This window comes from Cimex lectularius, unplaced genomic scaffold, assembly GCF_000648675.2.
Source record: "Cimex lectularius strain Harlan isolate CLEC.00 unplaced genomic scaffold, Clec_2.1 scaffold128, whole genome shotgun sequence".
NCBI lineage: Eukaryota > Metazoa > Arthropoda > Insecta > Hemiptera > Cimicidae > Cimex > Cimex lectularius.
In genome coordinates, this window is record NW_019392876.1 from 601,525 (window position 1) to 612,051 (window position 10,527).

The following is a 10,527-nucleotide window of genomic DNA, read 5'->3' on the forward strand; positions in this document are numbered from 1 at the left end:
ACAACAAAGTTTTGTTTCAGGTGTTTGCCGCATCGAGCCAAATTCTGGGAAGTTTTGTTTGTATGGGAAGTGTTCGAAAACTCGGGAAACGAGGGCTTTCTCTGATTTCAATCACGGCCTGTTCACTAATTACTCTCTGCCTCGGAGTCTACGCTTTCCTGAGGGAAACAAGGCAGCTCGATCTCGGAATCTTTCCTCTCGTCCTATTTTCGCTACTCTTTTTCTGCACGAACGTCGGGATTGGGGTCATCCCCTGGACACTTCTGGCAGAAGTGTTTCCAGCTAGGTTTGTACAACCTTTTCCCTCTTATATTTAATAGATTAGTTAATTTAGATAGATAGATATATATATACTTTTTTACAAAATGAAAGAAATTTAGAGTTGAAAATAAAAAACAGTATTATTATTGCAAGGTATTAAGACAGTCAGCCAGAGTTCGGAGTGCTTATTTTAATTTTTTTTAAAACAATGGATACTAGGGACTGGAGGAGTTCCCTTTTGAGCACAAAGCTTATTTATTGTACTTTATCCTTTATTGTACTTTATCCCTGGCTCCATATTTTGGGGGAGGGTTCGCAACACAAATGTGAACTTGAGCCCACGTCGTACTGGTGTTCTTCCATCGAAGAAACTCATTTTTGAAGGTGGTCGGGACCAAATTCAGGGTCGCTGAGATCCGATCCCGCCCCTTTCATTGATGAGTGCCGTGTCAATTGTTTTCAATTGCGGCCACCGGTCCCCTTAGATGCCAGAAAAAGTCCAGAGGCGACGGTGGGGATCGAACCCACGACCCCGGGATCTACTAGCCGAGAGTCTGACGCCTTAAACACTCGGCTACCGCGGCCTCTTGAGTGCATTACTATTCAAAGAATATACATAATTATGTAATTATAAGAAAATGAGAATTTACAAAATCAACTTCAGAGTTTACAATTATTTACAGGTTTTTCAAATTACAAGATTGAAATGTGATAAACCTTGAAAGCTAATTTAAACGTCTAACATTCTAAACTTGACTATTTCCAATGTTCTAAGGATAAAAATATTCAACCACCTATTGTATAGTTTAATCATAGGTTTGAGGTTTAAAGATGACAAAATATTCTATTTACGAATAAAAATGTACCATTTTATTTGCAAATAAAGGGTAAACATTAGAAACTATAGCAGAGTAATATATAATACAAAACATTATACAGAAATATGTGGTGATTAGTGACCGTTAGTCGATAATTATTCAGAAATCGTGAGATGCAGTCTGGTGTGACGTAGGTTTTAGAAAAACATTTTCTTTATCGTGCGAACGTTTCGATCATTATTGAGATCGTCTTCAGGGCTCAAATTGTTTGTTTTCTGCGTAAGTGTGCCATTCTTGTGTGCCGTGTTGAGAGTGCCCAAAAAAAACAGAAAACAAACACTTTGAGCCCTGAAGATGATGTCAATAAAGATCGAAACGTTGGCACGATAAAGAAAATGGTTTTCTGAAACCTACGTCACACTAGACAGCATCTCACGATTTCCGAATAGTCATTTGTAATTATATTTAAAAGGATATGTCAATTTGAATAAACTATTCTCTATTGTAACTTCTAACGACTAGTTTCCATCAATTTTCATCTTTATGCCACTACATATGAATACCCCAAGAAATGGTGTAAACTAAAGCCACACGACTTTTAATACTGCAACTTGATAGTTAAAACTTATTTAGCACAGAACAAAATATAGCAATTCAACATAAATTTAAGAAAAGCGACCCTTTACATGGAACCATAAAGAAAAATAAACATGTACTTCAAACGAATATTTGTAATGCTGCCTTTGAAAACAGTAAACCTTCAAGTCATACGCGAGTAACACAGAGGTGGATTATGTAAAAAAAATATTTTTCCTGAAAGCCTCAATTACAAGCTCATACTTGGATAAGGAAATAACCGCTAGATTAAAAAAAACATTATATTTTCAAAAACTTACTAAAAATAGTGAGTCAACGAAGAAATATATATTTCCTATTTTCTTGGTTGGCTCACTATTTTTAATATAAATAAAATAACATAATTTTTACATAATCGTTTCCTTGATAATATCTCATGTTACACACGAATTACCATTGGTACGACACAATAAAACAACGAATATATTTTTCCAAAAGCTGAATTTAAGTGGGTTACACGTTTTATTCGTAGAACAGCTTGAGATGAAACGGGTAAATTTTTCCGTTATTTAAGTTTAGTATTATATTTAGTAGTTTATTAGGATTAGGTTTCGTCAAGAAACAGTTATTGTTGGAAATTGAAAAAGAAAGGAGAAGTGGTGGGTTTATTTTTATTACTATAAAGCCTACAATCATGTTAAACCACACTTTAAAGAATAACCAACCTACTAGCCGATGCTTTATTATTTTAACAAAGCAAACTGTATATAATTAGTTTTATTTAAATAAAATTAGTAGAAAGAAAAAGGCTAAAGTGAAAGTGTAAGAAAGCTTGATTTTAGGTAATGTAATTATTCAGGAATATGAATTTTTTTAAATATAGTCCTTTGGTCATGTTCGCTTTTAATCGGCCTGGATTAACGTTAGACAAAAAATGTAATCCGTTAAAAATGTGCAAGGGAGATTTTTCATAAAGTACTTTTACAAAGCGTTCCGCATGATTTAGGCAGAAGAATGTATTTTCGAAAAAAGAATGGGACGGTGAGGTAAATCAATGAAAGTCGCGATTAATTGTTACGTACTTTGTTGTTTTATAAAATTATTAATACTACGGCTGTAGAAAAAATAGGGGAAAAATTTATGGACCACGCCTTTTTATAAGTACAAAGAAATTATCTCCGTTTTTGGGGAAAAATCAATTTACCTACAACAAAATATATTTTGGTTCCACTTGACTTTAAACAACCTTAGTTTTCTTTCATTTTGTACGATGTCGGTTTCAACGAAAATCCGGAAATGGCGATGCATTTTGAACGAAAACAGGTCATTTGAATCGCTTATTACGATATTCTAAGATTTCCTTCCCCCTTAAATTTTCTGTATATTAACGAATGTCTAACGATCTCCCTTGTGTAATCAGTTAAATTTATTCAGTTTTCATTCACGGAATCCCTCACGGGTTTACAATCCGTACAAATTTTAATTTTCCCCTTCACTTAATTTCAGTCCTCGTTTGGGTTTCTTTTCGAAAACCAACACTTTGAGCCCTGAAGATGATCTCAATAAAGATCGAAACGTTGGCACGATAAAGGAAAGGTTTTTCTGAAACCTACATCACACCAGACCGCATCTCACGATTTCTGAATAATCATTATACAGAAGTAGAAATGGAGGTCGTGAGAAGCGGCCTGGTGTGACGTAGGTTTTAGAAAAACATTTTCTTTACCGTGCCAACGTTATGAACTTTATTGAGACATTCAGGGCTGAAAATGTTCGTTTTCCGTGTAGATATGTCATTCTTGTCTGTTGTTGAGAGTGCCAAAAAAAATGTTTTTCTAAAACATACGTCACACCAGACCGCTTCTCACGACCTCTAAATAATCATTAAGTAGCGGTCACTAAACACCACACATTATACAGAAGGTTATTTTAGCATATCGAACGTGTAGCGAGATAAAAAATTAGTTATAATGAATAATATTTCAAGTTTTAGAATCATTGTCATTAGTCATATTTTTCTCGTTGAAGTGCTTCCCTATTTCGAATTGGCATACGGTGAACTGATTTTTTCGGTCCATATTTAGTTACCTAAAGAGATCTCATGTATCGATTTTGTGACGTGGTTGAAATGGCTGTACCTCATTTTGCAGTATATATTGGGTTGTCCGGAAAATAATGCAGGATTTTGGTATTAAACAAAAAAAAAGAAACTAGTTACTTTAAAGCAATGTTCTTTAATCAAAATAATTTCNATGAGTAATCCTGTAAACGTAAACAGAATATTTTATATAGATTTTTTTTAATGAAAACTTAAAATCCTGCATTATTTTCCGGACAACCCAATACTTTCTCTAACCCCCTCATGCAACTTCTGCCAGAGTGATCTATTGTCCTCCTCGATTTTTCTAACTCACGGGCCAGCTTTAGGTGGTTAATCAACCACCTTAGCCTTACCAGAGTTTCCTTAGTGTAGAGACTTGATTGCGGTTTTTCTTCTCCTAGTCAAAAAATCTGCACCTATCCCATTATACAAATCCACCGATTTTAGTCGATCCTTCTTTATCGGAGCCTAGAAACTCTGGAATTCCCATCCTGACTACATTCACTGAGCTTCAAGCTTTCCATCTTCAAGTCCAGTCATTTTTAGTACCTCCCGTTCCTACATTTTAACTCTGTAGATTGTAATTTTTCTGGTAATTTCTCTCCTTATTTAATTTAGTACGTTTCATTGATTTTAACATTAAAATTATTATTTATATTAATATTGACACTAAATGCGCCAAATTTAACATTCAAAATTCCCTTTTTTTTCCTCTTCTCGTTTTCTTCTTATTCTCTTTAACTTGTTAAGAACACTTAGTAATCAATAAAATATGGAAAAATTATATTATGCATGTGCTCATTGTCATTGAAACTAGTAACAATAGCAATAAGGCAGACAAGTAGGTATTATCGTCACACAAAAGTAATTATTTTTCATTTATTCTATGTTCTATTGACAGCAAGCTGATAATCATATATATTACTTCAGTTGCCATGGCTTGAAAAAGTTTTGCCTTTTCTTTTACCAAAAGTCTTGTTTGCAGACGCCATTTTTCCCTAATATCAGAGTTAGTTATTGCCCATTTAGATAAGAAAAATTTACCAAATTTACCAGCGGAGAAGAAGGTAGGTGAATGTGAGCAAATCAAAGAGCCTAATTGTTTTGAAATAAGTTATCTATTTTCTAGAATCTGCCGGCTTTCAAAAAAAAGTACCATGATTTTGTTGATGTTATTGTTAATACTTAATGAAAAAGCAATAAATAAAAAATTCAACTCTCATTTTATAATGGAAAAATGTAATATGAAATCATAAAAGCACTTACTAAATTAATAAATAATAATAAATTAATTAATTCAAGCAGAAATGTAGTAATTCTGCTATCGAGACGTGATTCCAAATTAAATTAGGACATTTCTGCGAAAAGGGTTCTTTCTCTAAATTGAATCCCAACTAAATAAATTAAAGTGCAACGCTGAAAACCCTTCCACTTTTTTGTATTTTTTATTCCAGGCATATCCCTGTTAATGTACACGGTAGGGTTCAAACGTAAGGAATGTAAGTAATTTTTTTTCTTTTTTATGCAAAAATGAAAATGGTTGTAAAAAAATTGAGATTCTCTGTTTATCGAAGAACCGATGGATGTAGATTGTCAGACCAAGAAGTGTGCAATAAACTTGTCAACTATTTTAATTTCTTCATTAAATAAAAAAAATCATCTAAAACGCCAGTTTTAAAATTTAATATAGCAATTTAAATCGTTTGTAAGGTACAAGGAAATTATTGAGAATAAGGTGAGTCAAGGGACAAAGCTTGCAGTGCGAATCCCGTCCGGTCAATTTCGCTTTTTTCTGGATAAAGATGGTTACCTGGCTATGCGGCCTTTTTCTCTGCTGTCCTTTTATCTTTCAGCTATACCCCATTCCCTTTTGCTGTGGTAAATTAAATATCTGATAAAAAGATCAATGAATGCTGGTAATCTCTTTGGTTGTCCGGTTAAAAACATAGGAACGACAGTTGTCAAAATTACACACGAGCATTAAAAACCTACATTGACTACTTGAGCAAATGAATGCCGACTACTACAATACATAAATATCAAATTAAAATTGAAGTATCGTTGGCCAAAATAGACAAAAGGCACCTAGACTTTAGGACGGATCAAACCTGAACCTATTGAAGCCATATATAGCATTTTTCAGTTAAATGAAACTTTTTTTTCAATCGAATGAAACTTTTTTCAATCAAATGAAACTTTTCTTCTATCAAATGAAACCTTTTTCAATCAAATAAAACTTTTTTTCAATCAAATGAAACCATTTTTCAAGCAAATGAAACCTAAAACCTAATGATAATAATTATGTAGAGGAATAAATAAATGACATTATAGTATTAACAATAATTTTTATGATGATTGAATACATTACAATAATTGAATTGTAAGGCTTAGGTACAAGAACGTTTCCTGTGAAGATCCGTACTTATTAAACTTTTCTACATCCACCCCGTCGAAGTTTAATTAAGTCGGATAGAAAAGTGTTTTTGAGCGAGCAACAACTTTCTGTGATAGAAATTATGAACGATGGAGTGGGTGTTGAGTTCAATCCTTTTTAAAACGATGGTTCCTACACAAAGTAAGTTTTTATTGATTCCTCTACATAATTATTATCATTAGGTTTTAGGTTGCATTTGCTTGAAAAAAAGGTTTCATTTGCTTGAAAAATGGTTTCCTTTGATTGAAAAAAAGGTTTCATTTGATTGAAAAAAGGTTTCATTTGATTGAAAAAAAAAGTTTCATTTGATTGAAAAAAGTTTCATTTGGTTGAAAAAAAGTTTCATTTTACTGAAAAATGCGTACATCTTTGCTCTGTCCCTCCCTTTTTCTCCCTTATTCCCTGACTCTCTTTAACTCACTCTCTCTTTCTATGAGTGTTTGTTTTTAATCGATCATTCTTATATACACTAGAAAACTTTTCACCTGCAAAATAATTTTTACTGTCTCAATTTTTGCCAATTTCAACGTTAATAACCATGAATTGTAGTTCCACTTTGAAATTGGATAATAAATGTTTTTTTGTAATATATCTAACGTGTGCTTTTACGTAACTTCTCCCTATTATCTTTGAGCTATTAAAGAACAATTGCTTATTTTCCGCAAATTGAATATTCATTTTTAAAATAAATTACAATATTGGAGAAAAATGTCTGAATGTAACGGCTCCGAGTGTCTACATTGACAGTCATTTATGAAAAAGAGCTATTAATTCGACTTAAATCGCACAAAAATGATTATAGCGAGAGCGTTTTCTCTCAAAACACAGAAACAGAGAGAGAGAGAGAAAAAAATGGAAATAAGAAGAGTGACATTGTATGAAAAAATAAGGGGGAAATGTTTCAAAAACTAGGAGATTTAAAGTCGCCGAAGAAAAATATTAACACTTCTCTACAGATAGTCTAGAAGAAAGGAGAAATATGTGCATAAAAATACATAATTTGGTAAAAACTTAAAGTAAGTACTTATTGTAAGCAAAACAAGAAAGGAAAAAATCAACTGACTGAGAGAGCGATGGAGAGAGGAGGGAGAGAGAGAAAAAATGGTGTGAGAGAGACAGAGAAACGGAGAATGAGAGGAGGAGTAGTAATAGCTGCACGAAGCAGTCGGCACCTACTTTTTTCACAATATTTTTAAACAATTAATTTGAAGAAAAAAAATTCCAACAAATCATTTTTGAGACACCTCTCTATACTAAATATTTGGTCCATTTACAGGTTTAATACAGTTGTATGAAATATAGAAAATTCTATATTAAATATCGAACAAAATGTATTCCAACAGGAGAAAATTAATACGATCTAACAGTACTAAAATCTTCCTGGTTGAAAAGCACTTAATGTTATATCCGGGTGAACGGAATTATCACTTGACCATTAGAAACCAACTCAAGTGGATCACTCTATAAGAATTCCAATTAATCACCTTTGAGATTAACAAAACTGCGCGTTAAAATTGTGGATACAAATCCACTAATCATAGCAAGAATATTCATTCCGTGGTATAGAAATCAATACGGCTTTTTCCAGAGTGTTTTACACACGTAAACAACGTGTGATTTGATTATGTTACAAATTGTGAATGATGCTTTTGAATCTCATGTGAATAATTCAAAAGTCAATTTACATTCTGAAACTTCGGACTCAATTGCAAGTATCGCTGCACTTCTTTAAGTCAACAGCTTTCAAATGTTGCTATCCAGATCTTGAAATTCAAGATATCTTGAACACACAAATTAACTTTAATCCATTTAGTAATCATAACTGACCGCATTAGTTGTTTTAATCAATTATACATTTAATATAAGGTTTTTGTCTCACCAAAACCTTCGAATAAATGTTTAATTAATTAAAACTAACTTTAATGTCAATGTTTGTTTTCTGGGATTATTTAACAGATGGGACTTATATGATTTTATAATCATGTAAAAAGCATCCATTTTCTTTAAAGTTTTGCTTATATATTGATTTTTTGGAAATTTTAACCTGTTCAAATTAAAAATCAACATTCACGTAGTATATCTACTTCAGTAAAATGTATTTATCAACTTCTAGTTTTTAGGTATTTTTTACTAATAAAACTGTTGTACGGGTATCGAGAAGATAAACTGACAAAACGACTAAATTTATCTTACAGAAGTTGACGGATAAGTTTTTAATTTAATATTTTCTCCTCGAGTGTAATATATGCCGAAGTATTCAAGGCAAATACTACCAAATTTGATTATTAAATAATTTTAATAAATATTTATATAAGCACGCTATGACCGTAAGAAACCGAAAAGAAATATTTATTTAATGAATGATACGTTCTTTCGGTGCTAACGTTTGGAAAAATGAATAAATTAGTTTAACAAATCGTTGAGTATAGTAGTCTACTATAACAAAAAAAAAAAGTTTTGGGGGGCTACAACAGAAGGTATATATTACGCTAACCAATCGGCTACTGCAATCCCCAATCAAGCAGTTTGAACGTTGCTTTAATTTGGCTTTTTTTTTATTTTTTTAGGGGGCGAGGAGTCGGCGGAGGAATAGCTGCTGCAACCTACTATTTGTGGTACTTCATAGTTTCGAAGACATTCCTTGAATTGGACTCTTATCTCGGCCTGTACGGGGTCTTCTTTTTATACAGCGCACTTGGTTTCTGCGGACTGCTTTTCCTCTCCATCTACCTTCCAGAAACCGAGGGCAAGAAGCTGGAAGATATCGAAAAGTTTTTTGTCCCGAAGTCGAGACGCACAGAGTCGTAGACCTTCTCACTAAGCTCAAGACTGATTCGCACCATATTCCTTCAATAACAACAACAAATCATATGGACATTGAAACAACAAAACAAAGATTGGTGCTAAAATGTAAAAATTGTAAATACACATTGTTTCGCTTTAGTAAGCATGAAATAAAAGTTTATATTTTTTAAAAGTGCTATCGCTCACTTTATTCGAAGACAAGATAAAGACTTTAAAATTTAAAATAATTTCATGCCATAAAAACATTACCTTTCTAACTCTTCTGCAAAAATGATCCTTTTATTCATGATTTTTTAACCAAATTTGCTATAGATGAGTATAGAATATTGTAGATGTAAGATGCATGGTTTTGGATTGCCTTGGGCAAGTGAACCTTGGTGGACAGAGATTTTTGTCAGTCAAATAAATCAAATAACTTTAAATCGACATTTCGGTCCAGCAAGATATCTTTAAAATAAGATCTCCTAAAATAAGTATTAACTAAAATACATCATTAGTTCTAAAACCTTTACCAGAAACTATTTAACAAGTTCATAACTATTATTTACATGACCAGCACAAAGTTGTCAAACGCAAAATTTAATTTAAATTTAAAACAGATAATACAATTACTACCAAATAATACAAAAAAGAAACTTTATATGAAATTTCAATAATAAGGTAAGGTAAACGACAAGATGAATTGTTAGATAAAAAAGGAAGAAAGCAACTTTGAATATAATACATACGTTAAATTAATTAAACCTTTCAATTTCCTGGTCATGGCAATTCCAATTTCCATCCAAAACTATTATCATCAAAAAATTAAAAAATTTTAAGAGCAAAAGGGATAATTTAAAGTATCTACATGATAATTGTAAGTTTGTTAGTTCATTTCTGTTACATAATTGAGTCAATCACCAAAATAAGTATTTTTGTAAATCATACTCGTTACAAATTATAAGGTTTCAAATGTAAATTTTGCTAAGAAAATAAAAAATAAAAAAACGGCAATCTAGACAATTATTTACCACTGGGTATTACGTACGCAAACAAAATTCATAAAATACATTTTATTTCATTTTTATAACTTTTTTATACACAGCATAAGTCCCTCTATCGTAGTATTAAACATATCCTCCGTCATATCGTTGTTTCAGTTCTGCTCGGGAATGATGATGGAACTTGGATCGTTTCTGATAAAGAAAAGTACAAAACATTTGGCGAACATCTCTCCGACGTATTCCAAGGTCATCTCAAGAAGGCGATAAACATATACACGACTAACTTGTAATACCTACGTATGTCTTTAGATATGCCAACTAAACCATTAATTCCAAAACATATATGTCACAAGAAACATGACAGCAGAAATATACATTAAAAATACAGGCTATGATTTGATAACAGATGAAGTTCTCTAAGAACTTTCAAAAAACATCGTTTTTCTGACTTCTTTATTTTATGCTATCTTTTATTAAAATGATCCCAGAACCAAATAAAAATTTACACTCACCTTCATTTTACCGACCCATTAGTTTTTTAACCGCTCC

At 32.1% G+C, this 10,527-nt stretch overlaps 1 protein-coding gene across 1 annotated transcript in view; it reads left to right on the forward strand.

The window, feature by feature from the left end:
* Nucleotides 1-9,988, forward strand: part of LOC112126112 (facilitated trehalose transporter Tret1-like) — a 32,905-nt gene extending 22,917 nt beyond the window's left edge. The window contains exons 7-8 of the mRNA XM_014399007.2: nucleotides 21-286; nucleotides 8,758-9,988. Of these exons, the coding sequence (XP_014254493.1) occupies nucleotides 21-286; nucleotides 8,758-8,998 (507 nt within the window). The 3' untranslated portion in view covers nucleotides 8,999-9,988. The remainder of the gene's footprint in view (nucleotides 1-20; nucleotides 287-8,757) is intronic.
* The last annotated feature ends 539 nt before the right edge of the window (nucleotides 9,989-10,527 follow it).